Source organism: Salmo salar, chromosome ssa14 (genome assembly GCF_905237065.1).
Source record: "Salmo salar chromosome ssa14, Ssal_v3.1, whole genome shotgun sequence".
NCBI lineage: Eukaryota > Metazoa > Chordata > Actinopteri > Salmoniformes > Salmonidae > Salmo > Salmo salar.
Window position 1 is genome coordinate 10,074,834 of NC_059455.1, and position 24,172 is coordinate 10,099,005.

Sequence of the window (24,172 nt, forward strand, 5' to 3'; positions counted from 1 at the left end):
CTTTCTAATTGACTTTATTATTCAATTAGGCTTAATTGGTTTCATGTTTATGAATTCGATAGCACCCTGAGAACTATTAGTAGCTTAAGTGTCTATAAAAGAAATACATTAATAAACGATTCATGTATTATATTTTTCTCCATTTGGTGGATGGTATTTCATTAGCAGTTTGACTTTTCTACCACAAGGTGCTGTGCGTACGCATTGTCAGAGTGTGCGTAAACTTAAGCACACCTCTCAAGTAGAAGTACAAATGGATCAACCCCACACTTTGATTAGAAAATGATCGCACGCATGGTTAACCAACATTTCTGTTCGTACGCAACATTGATAAATGAAGGCCCAGGTACCATCTCCTGGATATATAAATATAGTTCACATAAGAGTCAAACATGTCATAACATACATTTAATTCACATGATGGTCAAACATTTTGTAATACAAATACTCCAATATCACAAACTATAGGTTTTACTCTTGCATCATGCTCAGTTCACTATTGGACATAGGCCTACTGTACTGTAGGCTAATATGTTATTGGGTTGACGATGTGTTAAATATCACATTTTAGTCATTTAGCAGAGGTTCTTATCCAGAGCTACTTACAGTAGTGCGTTCACACATTTTTCATACCGGTCCCCTGTGGGAATCACACCCACAACCCTGGCATTGCAAGTGCCAGGCTCTACCAACTGAACCACACAGGATACATTCACGAGCTAGCGTGGGCCGATGCCCTGGGGTTGTTGGATTAAACAAATATAATTTAAACAAATCACCATGTTTCCCTTTCACATTATCAACATGGCATGAATAATATAAGTTGTTTTAGTATCGGAAAATCATGAGTAATGAATTGCTAAAGGTATGCTTATGAAACTCCTGATGTTGCAGTCATATAAACTGCGGTGAGACAGTTGCAATCTTAATTTGAGACAGTTTGCTACAGCAGGAATAGAATCCTGCAGCAACAGGAAATCTGAATTGGGAAAGGTGAATTGGACATTTTCGTAGGGGTGGATGAAATGTCAAATTCCAGACTTTAGAAGCCTTTTTAAAACTCACTACAAGTGTGCATTTCCTGCTGTGCAGTAAAATTCTCAGCAACAAAAGTGATCAAATTAAGATCCTACACCTGTACATCTTTTCAGTTTATTTCAAGTGTGACATCTTCAAATAACATAATAGTATAATCCCAGTGATCCCAGTATATACAGCGGCAACTGTCAGAATGAACTAATAAACAACACTTACACTCCTACAACAGTTAATATCAATAAATACTGAAAAATAATATCTCCAAGGGTCTTTTTTCCACTTTGGTTGTGAGTCTTTCAGATATAGTTTTTTTGTGCGTCACTAGTGTTCTGAGTATAACCAGTAGCACTACTTAAGAGTTGTAGCAGTCCGTCTGTGTATTTGTCTTACCAGTAACCGGTTGACTTTACTCTGTAGATGGGTGGCAATCCTGGTGTCTGTAATATACTGTACCTCCAGTGTCGTGTTGAATTTGTGATAATCGGTCACACAGATACCAAGTTCATGGCAAAATATGTACCATGAAAATTCCATTCAGTGTAATTTAGTTCAAACAGAAGCAGAGTTGTTGTGTCAGCAATTTCACAAAACACTCTACGAATGCCATTATTTACAAACACCAATAATAACAAGACTGCCGCAGTCCTAATGCAAAGTTTTTACCTCAGAGTGACTGAGGAACCACTCCCAACATAAAACCCTGGGTAGAGGGGCTCAGTGAATTTGGTGTGGAATGTGTGCAGGTGTGTCCGTAAGTTAGATGAGACTCTGCAGAAGGACAGAATGCCGGCCTGCCAGTCCAGATACACTCCTACTCTGTAGTAAGGGGAGGATTGGACAGGAAACTCAGTGTAGTTATTATTGTGCCAGGTGGTGTTACTGTGATTAGAGGACTCCAAACTCCAAGACTTACGATTGTATCCAAGCACACAGTCTTTACGCCCTCCTGTCCTGCTGATTCCTTTATATGCCATTCCTATAACAGCCCATTCCCCATTCCAATCTGCCTCCCAGTAACAGGGCCCAGGCCCAGATAGACCCTCTCTACACAGCACCTGTTCACAGTTCCCAAATCTCTCTGGGTGATCAGGATACCGCTGCTTCTCATCCACCCATGTCACCTTTCTGTTCCCCTCAGACAGAGAGAGGCGTCTGTGTGCAGTGTTTGGGTCCAGTGTGAGATTACGTGCATCTGAATGGGGAGATGAAGACATAACTGATCACATTTCATCAAATTATCCAACAATGGGGGGCAGAAAGAAAAAAATCCACAAAACTTAAATGTCAAAGCTGGCTGGACTTAAAATATCGAGATGACATGGAATACTCCACTAACTCAATGATTTTTGCTAAATGTTGAATTAAACAACTGTTGTCTGAACTTAAATATTGAAGATTTTCTTTCTAACAGTAATGGCGAGTTAAGTTTGCCGAGACCCCCAACTTAAAATATTGTGTTGGCCTAAAATACATATTTCCTAGTGTGAATTTCAGCAAGTTACATTTTACTTTATTTTATTACTTGTCAGGGACCGGTTTACAATTAAAGCATCCATTTCAGAGGCTGAAATATTATGCATTAAAACCAGATATAGCTTTAAAAAAAAAAAGTTCTCACCATTAGTGACATTGTTTCTGTTTTATCTGGTCTGTGCTTCATATAAGCATATCCAAATGAACCCACTGTCTGGTCCATTTAACTGGATCATGACTGAAACTCCAAAGGAGTCAAAGTGGAACATTCCAACAATCTCATGAGTAAATCAATTTAACTTTTCCCCAACTATCCACAATGTTTTGGTCAACCTAAAATATGAATTTCATAAAATACAAAAAGTTGGGTAAATCAAAAAGGCTGTGGAACTAGTTACAAAATCTTTTTGTTGGGCCACCTCAGTAAAAAATTTTTACAGTGTATGATTGTCATTATCTATCATGCCCAGTGGTGTAGCGGAGGTTAAACGCACATAAACACCGTTAACCCACCTTTTGTTCGGTGAGCGTATGACCATCTTTTGCGCAAAAATACATTGAAAGTATAGGGAGCGTTACTTTACTCACCCGAACAGCGATCAACGTTTACCCACTTATTGTTTTGCCACTACATCACTGATCCTACCTCCATTATCAAAGTTTGAATTTGTGGGACATTTTCACGCTGGGAGAAATTTTACAGCATGACATCACAACCAGAACGATTGGGAACTATTCCACGCTGGGAAGATTTTTTTTTTTTTTTTACACGGGACAGGGTGCCATGTAAAAAATCTTCAATCAGAACGACTGGGAACTACTTCATGCTCGGAAGATTTTTTATTTTTTTTTACACGGGACAGGGTGCCATGTAAAAAATCTTCCGAGCATGAAGTAGTTCCCAGTCGTTCTGATTGTGATGTCATGCTGTAAAAATTTCTCCCAGCGTGAAAATGTTCCCAGTTCAATAATTGCACGGGCATCTCTTTATGTGGATGGCTGAGCTCGTGAGGATATTTCTCTCACACCCTCCCTCAATCTCGAAAAACTGTTTTGTGGGCACGAGCGTTTGCTTCACCCCACTGCCAATCAAAGGTGGCCAGGATGATTGACTCTGACAAACCAGAAGCTTGTTGAGGGATGAGGTCAGCATATAAATACCCAGACTTACGCGTCAAAGGGCTGAGGGTTGATGTGAGGAGAGATTATTATAATTATTGAATTTTTTTATTTAATTTATTTTTTATTTTTTGCGGTTGCAAAGACTAGGGCGGTGCATATATTTTGTTAGCTAGCTATACAAACTAGTTAAAACCGCACACCTCCATCTCGACCAGTTTACAAGTAATTATGCTAGCTAGCTAAATCAAGGGCAAGGGGGTGTGGTGTGAAAGAAACATCTGCTGGAGCTCAGCCATCCACACTGACACGTGTGCAATTATTGACTGGGAAAATGTTTCACTCTGACACCAGGATCATACCGGGCCTCACCCAATTTAACCCGTGTATAAGATGTGTAATTGTCAGTGATTTTCTTTTTCTTTATTGCCTTTTGTAGATATTGATCCAGCTAAAAGTTATTTAGATCTGGGCCCGGTTTTCCAAAAGCGTAAAACTGTATTGTGCAAAAAAAGTAATATGACTTTGAATAGCCATTAAATAATTTAAGAGCACCCTCTCCCTCCCCTCCCGGAGGACCTGAGCCCTGGGACCATGCCTCAGGACTACCTGGCCAGATGACTCCTTGCTGTCCCCAGTCCACCTGGTTGTGCTGCTGCTCCAGTTTCAACGATTCTGCCTGCGGCTATGGAATCCTGACCTGTTCACCAAATGTGCTACCTTGTCCCAGACCTGCTGTTTCCGACTCTCTCTCTACCGCACCTGCTGTCTCTAACTCTGAATGTTCAGCTATGAAAAGCCAACTGACATCTACTCCTGAGGTGCTGACCTGTCTACAACCACTGGGATTTATTATTATTTGACCCTTGCTGGTCATCTATGAACATCTTGGCCATGTACTGTTATAATCTCAACCCGGCACAGTCAGAAGAGGACTGGCCACCCCTCAGAGCCTGGTTCCTCTCTAGGTTTCTTCCTAGGTTCCTGCCTTTCTAGGGAGTTTTTCCAAGCCACTGTGCTTCTACATCTGCATTGCTTGCTGTTTGGGGTTTTAGGCTGGGTTTCTGTATTGCACTTTGTGACATTGGCTGATGTAAAAAGGGCTTTATAAATACATTTGATTGATACAGCGAGATATTTAGCCAATATTCTGGAATCATTTTCAGCACTGGACCGCTCCTGTGATGACAGTTAAGTTTCACTTTGTAGCGAGTGCACTGCATGGTATTTTGGGAAACGGGTGTGACATCTTCAGACGTTAATTGTTTTTACAATGCATCGTTTAAAACACTCGTAAGACTAATTTCAAATCTTTATCGGAAAACGGCCCTGATCATTTGAACATGTCTTTTCATGGCTTTGAGGGGGGAAAAAAAGATTCCATAATTTAGACATCTCGTGTCCAGGAAATAAATGTAGTAGGCCTACAACATAGATGGCTGTATTTCACTTCACTTTGACCAGTTAACAAAAATGTATTCAGATGTGTCCATCAGCTCAGAGAACAAGTGTACAAAAGGAAATTATACATTTCTGTTATGGACATGAATGGGATAAAAGTTTATTCATCCCAGCAATCAACACTCACATTTAATTTGACCTGGTTGGGTTGTGAAATCTCCATTTCCCATGCTGTAGGAAAAACAAAACAAATGAATAACATGCACGCACACACACACACACACGCACAAATACACACAAATTAATGCAAGCATGTAACAGAGCCAAAGAAAGAACGTTAAACACAACTTCACTAACTTATCTGTTCTCACAACTTTACTGGTCTGTTCTCACACTGGTTACTGGATGTTTGGCTAACAATAAATGAGAAAATGGTACAACATACTTGAGTTTCTCCAGTTTACAGCAGGGATCCTCTAATATAGCAGAGAGCAGATTCACTCCTGAGTGATTGTAGCTCAGGTCCAGCTCTCTCAGGTGTGAGGGGTTTGACCTCAGAGCTGAGGCCAGGGAAGCACAGCCTTTCTTTGCGACTCCACAGAATGACAACCTGCAGAGTGTATCATGAGTTTACATCCTCTAGTGGAGAAAATGGTAGCTGTGTATGTCTTCCTCAATCACTTACAAATGTCACATTTGTATTTAGAAAATAAATGGTAAAAAATAGAATTAAATACATTAGAATTGAATAAATATTGCATCTTAATTCATGACAAAATGTTCTTTATGCAATTAGGTACATGGCATTTGGAAAGTTTTCAAACCCCTTCCCTTTTTCCACATTTTGTTATGTTACAGCCTTATTCTAAAATTGATTAAATAAAACAGTTTTCCTCAATCTACACACAATCCCCCATAATGACAAAGTGAAAACAGTTTTTTTGTGCAAGTTTACTACAAATAAACAGATACCATATTTACATAAGTATTCAGATACCCTTTGCTATGAGACTTGAAATTGAGCTCAGGTGCATTCTGCTTCCATTGAGCATCCTTGATGTTTCTACAACTTGATTGGAGTCCACATGTGGTAAATTCAATTGATTGGACATGATTTGGAAAGGCACACACCTGTCTATATAAGCTCCTACAGTTGACAGTGCATGTCAGAGCAAAAAACAAGCCATGAGGTCGAAGGAATTGTTCGTAGAGCTCTGAGCCAGGACTGTGTCGAGGCACAGATATGGGGACGGGTAACAAAAGGTCCCCAAGAATTAAAGGTCCCCAAGAACACCGTGGCCTCCATCATTCTTTAAATGGAAGAAGTTTGGAACCACCAAAACTCTTCCTAGAGCTGACCGCTCGGCCAAACTGAGCAATTGGGGGAGAATGGCCTTGGTCAGGGAGGTGACCAAGAACCCGATGGTCCCTCTGACAAAGCTCCAGAGTTCCTCTGTGGAGATGGAAGAACCTTCCAGAAGGACAACCATCTCTGCAGCACTCCACCTATCAGGCCTTTATGGTAGAGTGGCCAGACGGAAACTACTCCTCAATAAAAGGCACATGACAGCCTGCTTGGAGTTTGCCAAAAGGCACCTAAAGAACTCTCAGACAATGAGAAACAAGATTATCTGGACTGATGATACCAAGATTGAACTCTTTGGCCTGAATGCCAAGCGTCACATCTGGAAGAAACCTGACACCATCCCTACTGTGAAACATGGTGGTGGCAGCATCATGCTGTGGGGATGTTTTTCAGCGGCAGGCACTGGGAGACAAGTCAGGATCGAGGGAAAGATGAACGGAGCAAAGTACAGAGAGATCCTTGAGGAAAACCTGCTCCAGAGCGCTCAGGACCTCAGACTCGGGCGAAGGTTCACCTTCCAACAGGACAACAACCTTAAGCACACGTCCAAGACAACGCAGGAGTGACTTTGGGACAAGTTTCTGAATGTCCTTGAGTGGCCCAGCCAGATCCCAGACTTGAACACGACTAAACATCTCTGGAGAGACCTGAAAATAGCTGTGCAGCGACGGCCCCTCCCCATCCAACCTGACATAGCTTGAGAGGATCTACAGAGAAAAATGGGAGAAACTCCCCAAATACAGGTGTGTCAAGATTGTAGCGTCATACCAAAGAAGACTTGAGGCTGTAATCGCTGCCAAAGGTGGTCCAACAAAGTACTGAGTAAAGGGTCTGAATACATATGTAAATGTGGTATTTCCGTTTTTGTTTTTACTACATTTGCTAACATTTCTAAAAACCTGTTTTTGCTTTGTTATTATGGGGTATTGTGTGTAGATTTGATTAGGGAAAAAAGACTATTTAATCCATTTTAGAATAAGGCTGAAACGTAACAAAATGTAGAAAAAGTTTAAATTCAGCTGACATATTAGTCCGATATTGTCCTCGATACATATGGTTGATAACATTAGAACTAGTTAACTAATGCAGGAATACTGACCTCAGTGTCTCAAGCTTACAGTGTGGATTCTTCAGTCCAGCCGAGAGCAGTTCCGCTCCTGAATTCCGCAGGTCATTGTCACTCAGGTCCAGCTCTCTCAGGTTTGAAGAGTTTGACTTCAGAACTGAGGCCAAAGAAGCACAGCCTTTCGCTGTGACTCCACAAAATGACAACCTGCAGTGTATCATGAGTTTACATAGTTTAGTAGTGAAAGTGGGAAATGGAAGCTTTGTATGTCTTCCTCAATCTCTTAAAATATGATAATTATTGATAACATTATTACATATAATAAGTATTGCATCTTGAAAGTACTTCTTTTTTTTTTATACAATTGTATACTGTACAATAGATTTGAAATCAAACGTTCTCTTATGTAGTTAAGTAGCCTAACTATGACATTTAAATTTGGCTGAGGTCAAACACATTAGTCTGACATTGTTGAAAGGGGAATAAATGTGGATTTGAAGAACTATCCAAATGTGAACTAATACAGGAAAACTAACCTCAGTGTCTCAAGTTTACAGTGCGGATTCTCCAGTCCAACAGCGAGCAGCTTGACTCCTGAATCCGTCAGCAGGTTGTTGTCACTCAGGTCCAGCTCTCTGAGGTGGGAGGAGTTGAGAGCTGAGGCTAAAGCTTCACAGCAGCTCTCTGTGAGGTTACATCCATTCAGCCTATGAAAGGTAAAATACTAATTTATCACAGTTACACAAATCTAGTGAACAAGTAGCTTATATTTTGATAACATTGGGGAAAAAATTAGCATTGGAAAGTTTAATTCCAAAATGCTATATATCCATTTGATTTTTAGATGAGATGTTATTGTTTAAAGAAATGATGAAAGACTGGTGTGTTTTTTTTCACTATCTAATCATGGCATGGTGTTGTTCAATGACAGACATGTATTTGTTTAAACTCTATCAGATAGGCAAATCATGTTTTTTTGCAAAATGCTACCGTGGCTTCAGAAAGTATTCACACCCCTTGACTTTTTCCACATTTGTGTTACAGCCTGAATTTAAAATGGATTACATTTAGATTTCTTTGGTCACTGGCCTAAACACACAATACCCCATGATGTCGAAGTGGAATTATGTTTTTAGAAAGTTTTACAACTTAATAAATGAAAAGCTGAAATGTCTTGAGTCAATAACTATTCAACCCCTTTGTTATGGCAAGCCTAAATAAGTTCAGGAGTAAAAAATTGCTTAACAAGTCACATAAGTTGCATGGACTCACTGTTTGCAATAATATTGTTTAGCATTATTTTTGAATGACTACCTCATCTCTGTACCCCACACATACAATTATCTGTAAGGTCCCTCAGTCGAGCACTGAATTTCAAACGGATTCAACCACGACGACCAGGGAGGTTTACCAATGCCTTGAAAAAAAGGGCACCTATTGGTCGATGGGTAAAAAGAAAACATTGGGGGGGGAAGCAGACATTGAATATCCCTTTGAGCATGGTGAAGTTATTCATTACACTTTGGATGGTGTATCAATACACCCAGTCACTACAAAGATAGAGGCGTTCTTCCTAACTCAGTTGCCGGAGAGGAAGGAAACCGCTCAGGGATTTCACCATGAGGCCAAAGGTGACTTTAAAACAGTTACAGAGCTTAATGGTTGTGATAGGAGAAAACTGAGGGTGGATCAACAACATTGTAGTTACTCCACAATACTAACCTAATTGACAGTGAGAAGAAGGAAGCCTGTACAGAATAAAAATATTCCATTCTCCATATTTTCAAGCTTAGTGGTGGCAGCATTATGGTATGGGTTTTGCGGACAGGGAAGTTTTGCAGAATAATAAATAAACGGAATGGAGCTAAGCACAGGCTAAATCTTAGAGGAAAAGCTGGTTGTCTGCTTTCCACTAGACACTGGGAGATCAATTCACCTTTCAACAGTACAATAACCTAAAACACAAGGCCAAATCTACACAGGGGTTGCTTATCAAGAAGACCATGAGTGTTCCTGAGTGGCTGAGTATTTAAATGTTTTTATTTTTTTTACTTAAATCTACTTAAATCTATGGAAAGAGCTTGAAGAATTTTGAAAAGAATAATTGGCAAATGTTGCACAATCCAGGTGTGGAAAATTCTTACCAAGAATGACTCACAAGCTGTAATTGCTGCCAAAGGTGCTTATACAAACTATTGACTTAGGGGTGTGAATACTTATATAAATACTTGTATTTTATTTGGAATAAATGTGCACAGGCTAAATCTGCTAGGATTTACGCTGTGTACTACTCCCTTCACAGAACAGCGCAAACTGGCTCTAACCAGAATAGAAAGAGGAGTGGGAGGCCAGCATCCTGGAGTCGCCTCTTCACTGTTAACGTTGAGACTGGTGTTTTGCGGGTACTATTTAATGAAGCTGCCAGTTGAGGGCTTGTGAGGTGTCTTTCTCAAATTAGACACTCTAATGTACTTGCTCAGTTGTGCACCGGGGCCTCCCACTCCTTCTATTCTGGTTAGAGCCAGTTTGCGCTGTTCTGCGAAGGGAGTAGTACACAGCGTTGTACGAGATCTTCAGTTTCTTGGCAATTTCTCGCATGTAATAGCCTTCATTACTCAGAACACGAATAGACTGACACGTTTCAGAAGAAAGTTATTTGTTTCTGGCCATTTTGAGCCTGTAATTGAACCCACAAATGCTGATGCTCCAGATTCTCAACTAGTCTAAAGAAGGCCAGTTTTATTGCTTCTTTAATCAAAACAAAACAGTTTTCAGCTGTGCTAACATAATTGAAAAAGGGTTTTCTAATGATCAATTAGCCTTTTAAAATAATAAACTTGGATTAGCTAACACAACGTGCCATTGGAGCACAGGAGTTATGGTTGCTGATAATGGGCCTCTACGCCTATGTAGATATTCCATTTAAAAAGAAATCTGCCTTTTCCAGCTACAATAGTCATTTACAACGTCTACACTGTATTTCTGATCAATTTGATGTCATTTTAATGGACATTTAATGGACTTGTTTTCTTTAAAAAACAAGGACATTTCTAAGTGACCCCAAACTTTTGAACGGTGGTGTGAGTTATAAAAAAAATCAATACAGTAATATAAAATCTGTAAAACATTTAAATTTGACATTTTTGTCATTTAGCAGATGCTCTTATTCAGAGTGACTTGCAATAAGTCCATTCATCTTAAGACAGCTAGGTGAGACAACCACATGGAATGGAATGTTCGTATCCTGTATGATTGACTATACAGTCAAACATACAGGATGCGAACATTCCATTCCATCTAAACAATGGGTATATTAAAAAAAATCTATGAATGACAAATTTGAGAACAGTAATATTTTACACACACATTAAGGTACCCATAAGCAATAATTTCTTATGAAAAAACGCATGTGAAATTGGTGGATATAGCATTTTGGAAATAAACTCTTCACATGTATAATATAATTGAATTTTGACTGACCATTTATAATATGGTATGTTTTCAACTCACAGAGATGTTCTGGAGGCTTTGACGACTGGCAACAGTCTCAGAAGCCCCTTTTCTGATCTGGAGTATTTCTTCAGATCAAAGACAACCAGCTCCTCTTCTGAAGTCAACAACACAAAGACCAGAGCTGACCACTGTGCAGGTGAGAGTTCTTCTCTGGAGACATTTCCTGAGCTCAGGTAGTTTTGGATCTCCTTCACCAGTGAATGGTCATTTAGTTCATTTAGACAGTGGAACAGATTGATGCACTTCTCTGGAGAGTGATTCTTTCTGATCTTCCTCTTTATGTACTTGACTGTTTGCTCATGGCACTGAGAGCTGCTTCTCGTGCTCCTTGTCGGTGTCAGTAGGCCGTGTAAGTGAGACTGATTGGACTCTAGTGAGAGGCCCAGAAGGAAGCGGAGGAACAGGTCCAGGTGTCCATTCTTACCCCGTAAGGCTTTATCCACAGCACTCTTGTGAAAGGTGAAGGCAGGTTTTAATGTAAACTTCCTAAGAATTTTTCTGATGGCGGAATGGTCTTTGTTCATTAGGTTTACATTGCTGTTGTTGAATGATAAAAAGACATACAACGCAGCCAGAAACTCCTGGATGCTCAGATGCACGAAGCTGTACACCTTCTCCTGGAACGGCCCATAATCCTCTCTGAAGAGCTGTGTGAACACTCCCAAGCGAACCGAAGCTTCTCTGGCATTAATGTCACACTCTTGCAGATCTGACTCATAGAAAATTAGGTTGCCATTTTTTAGCTGTTGAAAAGCCAGTTTTCCCAGTGCCATAATGCTCTCTTTATCCCAGTGTGGATCTCCCTCACCTTTCTCATTATATTTCTCGTTCATCTGTTTAGCATGAAACACCAGTAAACCAAGGAATAATTGAGTCAGAGTCTTTGGTATTTCTCCATTCGTATCTGTACTCAATATGCGCTCCAGAACTGTAGCTGAGATCCAACAGAAGACTGGTATGTGGCACATGATGTGGAGACTCCTTGATGTCTTAATGTGTGAGATGATTCTGTTTGCCAGATTCTCATCACTGAATCTCTTCCTGAAGTACTCCTCCTTCTGTGGGTCATTGAACCCTCGTACTTCTGTCACTTGGTCAACACACCCAGAAGGAATCTGATTGGATGCTGCAGGTCTAGAGGTTATCCAGAGGCGAGCAGAGGGAAGCAGATTCCCATTGATGAGGGATTTCAGAAGTACATCCACTAAGGTTGGCTCTGTAGCTTTATCCCAGCTATCATTTTTCTTGTAGTCTAGAGGCAATCGACACTCATCTAGACCATCAAGGACAAATAGAACTTTGTACTTGCTCTCATTGTAGTTTGGGTTTCCTGAGTCTTGTAATTTTGTGAAAATCTGATAGAGAAATTCCTTCTTAATCACTTTTGCCTCTCTGATGCATTCATAAACAAGATCCACTAAACTCAGCAATTTATTCCTCACCAAATTTAGCTCTCGAAAAGGCAGTGAAAATATGAACTGGATATCTTGATTTTCTTTTCCATCAGCCCAGTCCAAAATGAACTTAAGTACAGAGAATGTTTTTCCAATGCCAGCGACTCCCTTCGTCAGCACAGTTCTGGTAGGTTTGTCTTGTCCAGTTACAAATTTAAAGATGTTATTGCATTCGATCAACTTTTCTTCTGTTGATGCTGGTGTGATGGATGCGATCTCAATCTGTCTTACCTCGTGTTCATTATTGACCTCTTCACTTCCACCCTCTGTGATGTAGAGTTCTGTGTAGATCTTATTGAGAAGTGTTTTCTTTCCCTGTTTTGGCACCCCCTCAAATACATGCTGAATCTTTTCCTTCAGTTTGTATTGGAATTTACGTCGGTACTTCTCAACATCTTCATATGAAGGACCTGACAATGGATATACAATTACAGTTTAAGATTAGGTATAATCAAGGTTTGATTGTATTTAGCGACTCAATTATCAGTCCCTCCATGATTTTGCGAAGCCAAAGAGATGTTTTTATTTTTTTAAAGTTATTGTTTAAGTGGCTTAATAATTGAACAGTGCACAAAGGGTACTTGAGACTGTGATTCCTGAAATGCAGCGCTTGTTGAAGAATTTTTTATTTATTCTGAAATTATACTTTTGTTGCATTGTTTGCTAGCTGGTTAGCTAGCTCACTGGCCACAATTGAAAATGTTGCTAATGGTAGCTAGCAAGTTAATATAACTTATTCTCTCAATGTATGTTAGCCAGCTAAGTTAGTTGTATATGAATATAACTCTCAACTGCTGTCAACATCAGAATAAGATTTGTAGAGCACTAGTTAGGTCCAGAAGTGGTTAACAGCTTTGACTGAATGCTGACAGTGCATTCAGAGCCATCCAGTGGCTAGCCAAACTACAGAATTGTGTGTTGTAACGTAACTAAAGTTCGGGAGGAAAGACCACACATGAAACAATTTACATTTCCTCGCCTTTTGACAATCAAAAAATGTAGAACTCCTTGTTAGGGCTGGACTACCCAATTTGGGGCCCCGGGACACAGACCTCCAGGGGGCACCCTCTTTTTAGGAAAACAGATATTTATTTGAAAAACAGCTAACTTCCTTCATTTCAACATATTTAGCAAAAATGTGCAGTTTTATAAAGTTATTCTACACATTTTGTAATGAGGCTAAGATTTTATTTGGAGTTTTAAAGCTAATTTCCTGCAATTCTACGGTTTTTGCCATAGGTCAGAAAGAAAAATGTGGTGTTTTATAGCTCATCTCATGCTATTGTTCATGTTTTGCCATAGGCATGAGAGACATTTTTGCATCTGGCGCGTCCGTGGCTCATTTTCAAGAGAGCACCAGCATGCTCTCCCGAGCGCATTTCTCTACTATTCACGGCCCTTCCCCGAACGCACCAGCACATCTCCCGGGCACACGCAAGCCGCATGCCCTGCTCCTCGGTGGACCCGAGAGGCTGTGCCGCCTACCATCGCATCGGAGTCTCAGCTATTCATCCATCGTCGGTCAAGTAAATCATCTTGATGCAGAATCTAATCTGTTCTAAGAATTTCTCTCCACAATCCCGTATTCTCTTCTTTCATATGAAGAGTAATGTTTGATAAAAGCTCTGCTGTTTTGCACATTTCATTATGCCATTCTTTTAAGTATTGTCCAGGGTCACATTTACAACAGCCCACATGAGGGCAGCCACATATTGTATCAGATTGTTGGATTATGCTAATTTCAACCAACCATATATTGTCCACCATACTATTTAGACTCAGACTGGCTTTCTGCCATCATTATGTCCTGCCATTGTTTTTCTCTCTCTTGTTATCTTGATCACTCCCTCCATTTTCTTCCACTAAACTACTTCTCCCTCTTTCCAATTGGTTTACTACAGCTGCCCTTCCCACCCGGCGCTACAACTACATCCACCTCCCCGCATGTTGCCCACCAACCTGGGAGACACCATGCTCCTGAGGTCCACCATGATGTCATTCCCTGCCACCTCCACTGCCGTATAGTCATTCCACAACCATCAACTCAGCCCAAACCAGCTCCGGACATGGTTTCTCACTTCACAGATTACAACCTGTCATCCAACACAGACTTCACGTCCCTGCAGCTTCCCCTGACGCCCCAGCAGCTTCCAGCAGTACGACTCTCCCTGAACCGAACCTCTCAGCTTCAGCTGCTTACATCCACAACCTACCTCCCTCAACACCGCCAAGCCACCATACAACACAGCAACTTCCTCTGCCCCACTGTCCCAACCATCTCCTTTCTCTGCTGCGGTCCACCAGCAAATCATGCAGTAAAACCTCCACGTCCCAAAGCTTCCCTGATCTTAGGCCATTGTCGAGATTCCTACCGGGATTCCCTTGCATGACACAGTCACCATTCATACCCAAGCCCACGGTTCTGCCACAACCAGATGCTATTCAGTCCGACAATCTCATACGATCATACTGACGTCCTCCTTTGCTGAAGCCTGTTCATCTGGTTCACATCGGATTAGCCATGACGCGTTTCTCCATTCAAATCGTTTGCTCAAGCTACACGTCTCCAAACACATTCCTCTGACAGTGCATTTTCATGACAAATTGGACACCAAAAATTACAAATTGCCTTGCAAAATGTCAGAATTGTCGCAGCAGAGTAAATAATTTTCGCCCGCAAATGTATATTAAAAAAAAACACAGCGAAATCCTGGAGGGACTGATTTATTATTAAGGACAGAATACAAACTTGAGATGTGTGGGGCCAAAATAAACTGTAATCCATGGTTTGGTTTTCTATAACAGCCACTACAAACGTCAGCTAACTTTAGCCACCGCTAGTTATACATCAATGGAAGTGATTTGGCCATGAAATTATTAACAGGCACTGCATACCCCTATCACTCCCATAAATATTTTCGTAGCAGTGGCGAAAGTTAGCTGAAGTTTGTAGTGGCTGTTTAAAGAAAACTGAACCATAAATCTAAAAAAAAATCCTATCCCATAGACTGCTTTCAGGGTGAGGAACTATCTAATATTAATGCTATTAATGCCCTTTAATGCTACATTCTGGGAATACAAAAAAGTATATATATTTTTTTAAATGAGAAGACATATAGTTGTATTGAATGCCTCTCTCCAAAGTGTGAGATGTTATGTTATTTACCATCATCTGTAGAGTTAACAGAGGTGAGTGTATGTTTCTTAACATGGTCTCCAGGCTCAGTGTGGTTGGAGAGATTTGCAGAAGCATCCTGAACATCCTGAACTGGTACGGTGCCTGTGTTCAGGTTGGGCCTGGTTGGTATGGCTGATACTCCTGCTGTGGCTTGGTGTTCTGTCCCTGACATTGGAACTAGATAAAACAAAAATGTATATAAATTGACGTATTGATCAGCCAATGAGTCTGCGTTTGTTTTATTTTGGAGGGACTAAATAATGTATGATTAAAGTGGTCCTCCAAAAAAAAGGGGTAGTTTAACGAAAATATATTCCCTCCTTAAACAACTCTTTCCCTCCTAGTCGGCAAACACGTCTGGTTTCAATCAAATGTGCATTTTAGAATGATTACACCCAGCATACAGTATGAATCCTGAGCTATTTTTACAGTCTGTCTTTAACTTACCAGCTAGATCATTCCGTTTAATCTTCCGCAGAATATGGTGCGTCATCTCCAGAGCACCAGCTTCCCTATAGGTATGTACCATCTGATCCACTGTGTCCTCTCTTTTAGCATTTTCCAGCCTGCTAACTGGGATGGGAGATGAGCCACCCGAAACACGCTGCTTCAGGTACCACTGAAATGACTTCAACTCCTCACTGGACAGTTGTTGAAGAATAGCTAGCAACCGCTCTGGGACAGGTGTGGGTGGAGCAGGTGATGAGGCGTCCATTTTAGATCACTTGACACTATTAAAACAACAGAACAAGTCAAATGTGTACATAACGTTCACACAAAACACAAAATACTAGGCCCCTGTCAATTGTGTCAATCTGCCGTTGATATGGCATTATTGGAGGACTGAATAGTTTGGAGGAGCATGTCTTTGGCAATTGGATGAGGGGCGCTATTTAAAAATGGGGATGGATAGACAACTTGAACAAGCAAAATTAAATATGCAGCAGTGGCGGTTGGTGCCATTTAAGATTGGGGAGGAATTTTTTGTTTGTTTGATCATGGCCTTATTTCTATTACAGCATATTGGATGACTATAATTTACTGTATATTCCATTCACCCAGCTCAATGTAACATTAATAGGTTTAGGCTAGCTACTACATGATACTCATTTTCCCTATACCCATCATGAGGTTGCTACAAACTACGAATGAAAGTTTACAATGTAGGTGCACAGGTCGAGAGAAAAATGCCAAACCTTCATAACATAACTGCTAACTGCGACACACAGCCTATATCGTTGTCACCATATTAACTAGCGTCATAGTCAAAATAGCTACTAGAACTAACACGTTAGTAAACCAGCTACAATCACGCAGTACAGTGTACAGCAAGCAGTTTAGCAGTTACATTTTATAAAACCAAAAACTTACCTTGACTTGGAAGAGTTAGTGTTGGATAGCCATAGCCAGATAGCTAACAGCATCTCCGCTTGAGCAGGGTGTTTGACTATGCTAAACTAGCTAGCTGCATTCCCTAGCTAAGAAAGTTAATAAAAAATAAATAATAATAGCTAGCTCTCTCTCTCGTTCTCTCTCTTGCTTCTCCCTCATTTTTGAATAAATGAATTTGTTCAAAACTGTTCAACTAGTGTCTTTCTCTCTCTCTGTCAACTACTCACCATATTTTATGCACTGCAGTGCTATCTAGCTGTAGCTTATGCTTTCAGTACTAGATTCTTTCAATGATCCTTTGATTGGGTGGACAACATGTCAGTTCATGCACAAAGAGCTCTGATAGGTTGGAGAATGTCCTCCAGAAGTTGTCAAACTTAATGTGTAAGTCTATGGAAGGGGGTGAAAACAATGAGCCTCCTAGGTTTCGTATTGAAGTCAATGTACAATGAAGTCAGTGCATTCGGAAAGTATTCAGACCCCTTCACTTTTTCCACATTTTGTTACGTTACAGCCTTATTCTAAAATTGATTACATAAAACAAAATCCTCAATCTACACACAATACCCCATAATGACAAAGCATAAACAGGTTTTTAGAAATGTTAGCAAATATTATTATTTTGTAATATATATTTACATAAGTATTCAGACCCTTTGCTATGAGACTCAAAATTGAGCTCAGGTGCATCCTGTTTCCAATGATCATCCTTGAGATGTTTCTACAACTCGGAGTCCACATGTGGTAAATTCAATTGATTGGACATGCTTTGGAAAGGCACACACCTGTCTATATAAGCTCCCACAGTTGACAGTGCATGTCAGAGCAAAAACCAAGCCATTAGGTCAAAGGAATTGTCCGTAGAGCTCTGAGACAGGATTGTGACAAGGCACAGATCTGGGGAAGGGTACCAAAAAAATTATTTAGCATTGAAGGTCCAAGAACACGGTGGCCTCCATCATTCTTAAATGGAAGAAGTTTGGAACCACCAAAACTCTTCCTAGAGCTGGCCACCCGGCCAAACTGAGCAATCGGGGGAGAAAGGCTTGGTCAGGGAGGTGACCAAGAACCCAATGGTCACTATGACAGAGCTCTAGAGTTCCTCTGTGGAGATGGTTGTCCTTCTGGAAGATTCTCCCATCTCTGCAGCACTCCACCTATCAGGCCTTTATGGTAGAATGGCCAGACGGAAGCCACTCTTCAGTAAAAGGCACATGACAGTCCACTTGGAGTTTGCCAAAAAACACCTAAAGGACTCTCAGACCATGAGAAACAAGATTCTCTGGTCTGATGATACCAAGATTGAACTCATTGGCCTGAATGCCAAGCGTCACGTCTGGAGGAAACCTGGCACCATTCCTATTGTGAAGCATGGTGGTGGCAGCATCATGCTGTGGGAATGTTTTTCAGCGGCAGGGACTGGGAGACTAGTCAGGGTTGAGGGAAAGATGAACGGAGCAAAGTACAGAGAGATCCTTGATGAAAACCTGCTCCAGAGCAAAGTGTCACATTCCACCTGGACAACGACACACAGCCAAGACAACGCAGGAGTGGCTTCGGGACAAGCCTATGAATGTCCTTGAGTTGCCCAGCCAGAGCCCGGATTTGAACCCGATCTAACATCTCTGGAGAGACCTGAAAATAGCTGTGCAGCGAACCTGACAGAGCTTGAGAGGATCTGCAGAGATGCATCAGAGAAACTCCCCACATACAGGTGTGCCAAGCTTGTAGCGTCATACCCAAGAAGACTCAAGGCTGTAATCTCTGCCAAAGATGCTTCAAAGTAAAGTGTCTGAATACTTTTTGTTTTACATTTGCAAAAGTGTTTTTTATTTAAATTGGGTATTGTGTGTAGATTGATGAAGATTTATTCATCAATCCTCTGGGAATGCACAGTACCCAGAGGATGACAGAAACTAGCTGTCCTCCGGCTACACCATGGTGCTACCTCAGAGAATGCTGTTGAGGCTACTGCAAACCTTCATTGCAAAACAGTGTGTTTTAATCAATTATTTGAGGACGTGAATATATACTTAAAGTGTTATAATAACCACGTAAATCTCTCTCGGACAAGGGGACTTTTATCAAAATATTTGGCTATATATACACTACCGGTCAAAAGTTTGGACACCTACTCATTCAAGGGTTTTTCTTTATTTTGACTATTTTCTACATTTTAGAATAATAGTGAAGACATCAAAACTATGAAATAACACATATGGAATCATGTAGTAACCAAAAAAGTGTTAGAACATTTGTTTATTTTAGATTCTTCAAAGTAGCCACCCTTTGCCTTGATGACAGCTTTGCATACGCTTGGTATTCTCTCAACCAGCTTCACCTGGAATACTTTCCCAACCGTCTTGAAGGAGTTCCCACATATGCTGAGCACTTGTTGGCTGCTTTTCCTTCACTCTGCGGTCCGACTCATCCCAAACCATCTCAACTTGGTTGAGGTCGGGGGATTGTGGAGGCCAGGTCATCTGATGCAGCAGTCCATCACTCTCCTTCTTGGCAAAATAGCCCTTACACAGCCTGGAGGTGTGTTGAGTCATTGTCCTGTTGAAAAAAAAATGATAGTCCCACTAAGGGTAAACTAGATGGGATGGTGTATCGCTGCAGAATGCTGCGGTATCCATGCTGGTTAAGTGTGCCTTGAATTCTAAATAAATCACAGACAGTGTCACCAGCAAAGCACACCCACACCATAACACCTCCTCTTCCATGCTTTACAGTGGAAAATACACATGCGGAGATCATCCGTTAACCCACACCGTGTCTCACAAAGACACGCCGGTAGGAACCAAAAATCTCCAATTTGGACTCCAGACCAAAAGACACATTTCCACCAGTCTAATGTCCATTGCTTGTGTTTCTTGGCCCAAGCAAGTCTCTTCTTCTTGTTGGTGTCCATTAGTGGTGGTTTCTTTGCAGCAATTCGACCATGAAAGCCTGATTCACACAGTCTCCTCTGAACAGTTGATGTTGAGATGTGTCTGTTACTTGAACTCTGTGAAGCATTTATTTGGGCTGCAATTTGAGGCTGGTAACTCTAATGAACTTATCCTTTGCAGCAGAGGTAAGTCTGGGTCTTCCATTCCTGTTGCAGTCCTCATGAGAGCCAGTTTCATCATAGCGCTTGATGGGTTTTGCGATTGCACTTGCAGAAATGTTCAAAGTTCTTTAAATGTTCCGTATTGACTGACCTTCATGTCTTAAAAGTAATGATGGACTGTCGTTTCTTTTTGCTTTTTTGAGCTGTTCTTACCATAATATGGACTTGGTCTTTTACCAAAATAGGGCTATCTTCTGTATACCCCCCTACCTTGTCACAACACAAGTGATTGGCTCAAACGCATTAAGAAGGAAAGAGTTTCCACAAATTAACTTAAGGCACACCTGTTAATTTAAATGCATTCCAGGTGACTACCTCATGAAGCTGGTTGAGAGAATGCCAAGAGTGTGCAAAGCTGTCATCAAGGCAAAGGGTAGCTATTGATTTGTTTAACACTTTTTTGGTTACTACATGATTCCATATGTGTTATTATTATTATTATTCTCCAATGTAGAAAATAGTAAAAATAAAGAAAAACCCTTGAATGAGTAGGTGTTCTAAAACTTTTTACCGGTAGTTTATATAGCTGAATATATTGATAAAAGTCCCCTTGTCCCAAGAGAGACTTACATGGTTATTAAAAAACACTAAGTATACATTTACGCCGCCAAATAATTGATTAAAACACACTGTTTTGCAATGAAGGTTTACAGTAGCCTCAACCGTACTCTCTGAGGTAGCACCATGGTGTAGCCGGAGGACAGCTAGTTTCTGTCATCCTCTGGGTACAGTGCATTTGGAAAGTATTCAGACCCCTTGACTTTTTCCACATTTTGTTACGTTACAGCCTTATTCTAAAATGGACCAAAAAAAAGAAATTTTCATCAATCTACACACAATACCCGATAAATTAAAAACATTTTTGCAAATGTAAAAAAAATAAAATTCAATATCAACTTTACATAAGTATTCATACACTTTACTCAGTACTTTGTTGAAGCATCTTTGGCAGAGATTACAGCCACGAGTCTTCTTGGGTATGACGCTACAAGCTTGGCACACCTGTATGTGGGGAGTTTATCTGATGCAGATTCTCTCAAGTTCTGTCAGGTTGGATGGTGAGCATCGCTGCACAGCTATTTTTAGGTCTCTCCAGAGATGTTCTATCGAGTTCAAATCCGGGCTCTGTCTGGGCAACTGAAGGACATTCAGAGACTTGTCATAGTTTTTATGTTTTCACTATTATTCTACAATGTAGAAAATAGTAAAAATAAAGAAAAACCCTCGAATGAGTAATGGTTAACAGTTTAAGGAACAAAGAGTAAGATGGGGAATTTTACGTGTTTGCAAAAAGACAAACTGTGGTAAGAGGCATGTAGGCCTACTATAGTGAACAGACACATTATTCTCTATTCTCTAACAAAATCTGTATATTCTGTTGCATCTTAGATATTGTCTCAAGATACTGTATGTTCACTGTATAAAACCAGCTCTCACTTTAAGAAGCAGTACTACTCACCCTGAAATGGAACTCAACTACTGACAAACACTTGAATCGTATCATATTTAACGGAAACAAACCAGTCTTAGCTTTCAGGAATGGGGTCATATAGTTAATAGCCCAAACCGTTCAAATGCTAGGTCGCAGCCAGTGAAACTTTGTCCGCAATGCGGGGCCATGGGGTGATGAACAAATAACACATATGTAAAGCTCTGATTTTGACTTCTGATTGACTTACATGTCAAGTTAAAAATGTTCCATTCAGTAGTGGTTCACTTTCCACGTCAGGTAATATTGAGTAACCTTTCATTAAATCGGGGAAATGTGAGCAGGGTTCCACAATATCAATCAATAATATGTACAAATGTATATTTAAGTAATACCTCTGTCTTGCTCTGTTCATAGTAATATTCAAGTTTACTTACTTCATTCTCTCTTCTCTTTAAAGCAGCATATTCTGCCTCGGTTCTCAAAAATTACAACACGGCCAGGAAACTACTAGAATCAGGAAGCAGATCTTACAGTCTTTAAAGTTGCCTTGTCATGAGATTTAGGGTGTTCTCACAATTGGTTCTATTCATCCAATTTTTGTGAACGATATTAAGAGTATTGCTCATTTTCTTGATTTCTTGTCAGCCCATATGTAGGAGAGTTAAAAAGGTTATTCCATCAAACTTCAAGTTATTAGAATAGTACACAACACAGAACAGAACAACCAGGTTAAGGGTCAGTGGCCCAAGACTGCGAACAGGAATATTCCAAGTTCAGACAGAAGGGGGGAGTCAGATCGCTATGATCGCCAGGAACTTTACTTTTGGTTTCTCAGTTCAATTGTTGCGCTACTAGTGCTGCCTATTGATGTTAAGTAGGCAGCTACAGTAACTGGATGATATTAACATCTTCGGTTTTTATTTCATTAAATGTATTTTATTTTATCTGGGTGTTTACGTCACCTACTAACACCCTGGTACTACACGAAAGGTATGTGTTGCAGATTACTCCTGTGTAGAAGTCCATAACGTTAAATAAATAAAGCATCCCATTGTTAATGCTATATGTATTGTAATAAGGGGGTGTGAGACTATTGAAACATGTAACTTTCATCGTTGTTATTGATTTAGTTTTACAGTGCTAAAAGTATTGCTAGCTAGCACGCCTTTCTGTGATGCAGATGGTTAGCTGAGCTGCCGAGTTGCATTATGGGAGGTGTAGTTTTGCCCTCTAAGGTCTGAATGGGCTAAATGTGATTTCACGTTGTAGCTTGTTTTTGTACATGAGTTGTTGTACTTGAATACTGTCAACACCTAGCAATGTATTGGGGTTGTGTTTTACCTTTTTCTTCGTGCTCCTGTATTTTATTTTAACATTTATTTAACTAGGCAAGTCAGTTAAGAACAAATTCTTATTTACAATGACAGCCTAGAAACGGTTGGTTAACTGCCTTGTTCAGGGGCAGAACGACAGATTTTTACCTTGTCAGCTCTGGGATTCGATCTAGCAACCTTTCAGTTACTGACTCATCACTCTAACCACTAGGCCACCTGCCGCAACTTGTCAGATGGTGCATTGGAGACTGATGTCTTCCTGTCCTGTCTTTTCATAATACTATTGCAGGTATGGTTCTATTGTCTAAGAATTAAGATTATACATTCTTTGTATTAAGGATTGTTTATTTTATTCTATACATTATGGCTTCATGTATGAATGTGATTGTGCGAGTCCGAGAAAACACTGACAGAGAAAGAACAACTTGTCAGATGGTGCATTGGAGACTGATGTGTTCCTGTCCTGTCCTTTCATAATACGATTGTAGAGAAAGATCTACATAAAAGCCCAAAAAGACAGCCGTGGTGTCGGTCTTCATTTCTTGGTTTTTCTGTTGTACATCTGAAGACGGCTACACATAAATACATATGAAATAAGTCACTGGTGAGTTGTTTTGTTTTCCATGGGTGATACAGTAGATCATATGAATATACACGGAGCGTACAAAACAGTAAGAACACCTGGTCTTTCCATGACATAGACTGACCAGGTGAATCCAGGTGAAAGCAATGATCCCTTTATAGATGTTAAATCAGGGTGGCGGCCGGTTAAAGAAGGATTTTTAAGCCTTGAGACAATTAAGACATGGATTGAATATGTGTGCCATTCAGAGGGTGAACGGGCAAAACTAAAAATGTAAGTGCCATTGAACGGGGTATAGTAGTAGGTGCCAGGTGCACTGATTTGTGTCAAGAAATGCAACAATGCTGGGTATTTACGCTCAACAGCGTGAACAGGGTCCATGCCCCAACGAATCAACAAATTGAAGCTGTTCTGAGGGCAAGGGGGGTTGCAACTCAATATTAGGAAGGTGTCCTAAAAATTGTCAAAGACCCCAGCCACCCCAGTCATAGACTGTTCTCTCTACTACAGCATGGCAAGCGGTACCGGAGTGCCAAGTCTAGGACAAAAAGGCTTCTCAACAGTTTTTACCCCCAGGCCATAAGACTCCTGAACAGGTAATCAAATGGCTACCCGGACTATTTGCATTGTGTCCCACCACCTGCCAACCCCTCTTTTACGCTATTGCTACTCTCTGTTCATCATATATGCATTGTCACTTTAACCATA

At 40.5% G+C, this 24,172-nt stretch overlaps 1 protein-coding gene across 1 annotated transcript; it reads right to left on the reverse strand.

The window, feature by feature from the left end:
* Positions 1 to 393: 393 nt before the first annotated feature.
* On the reverse strand, positions 394 to 22,308 carry LOC106568746 (NACHT, LRR and PYD domains-containing protein 3). Its single transcript, XM_014139359.2, has 9 exons — positions 21,982 to 22,308; positions 16,056 to 16,339; positions 15,597 to 15,785; positions 10,974 to 12,840; positions 8,000 to 8,170; positions 7,497 to 7,670; positions 5,477 to 5,641; positions 5,219 to 5,262; positions 394 to 2,230 (listed from the first exon to the last, which is right to left on the reverse strand). Exons 2-9 carry the CDS (start codon positions 16,321 to 16,323, stop codon positions 1,698 to 1,700), a joined length of 3,411 nt encoding a protein of 1,136 aa, XP_013994834.1. The 5' UTR covers positions 16,324 to 16,339; positions 21,982 to 22,308; the 3' UTR covers positions 394 to 1,697.
* Positions 22,309 to 24,172: the final 1,864 nt, after the last annotated feature.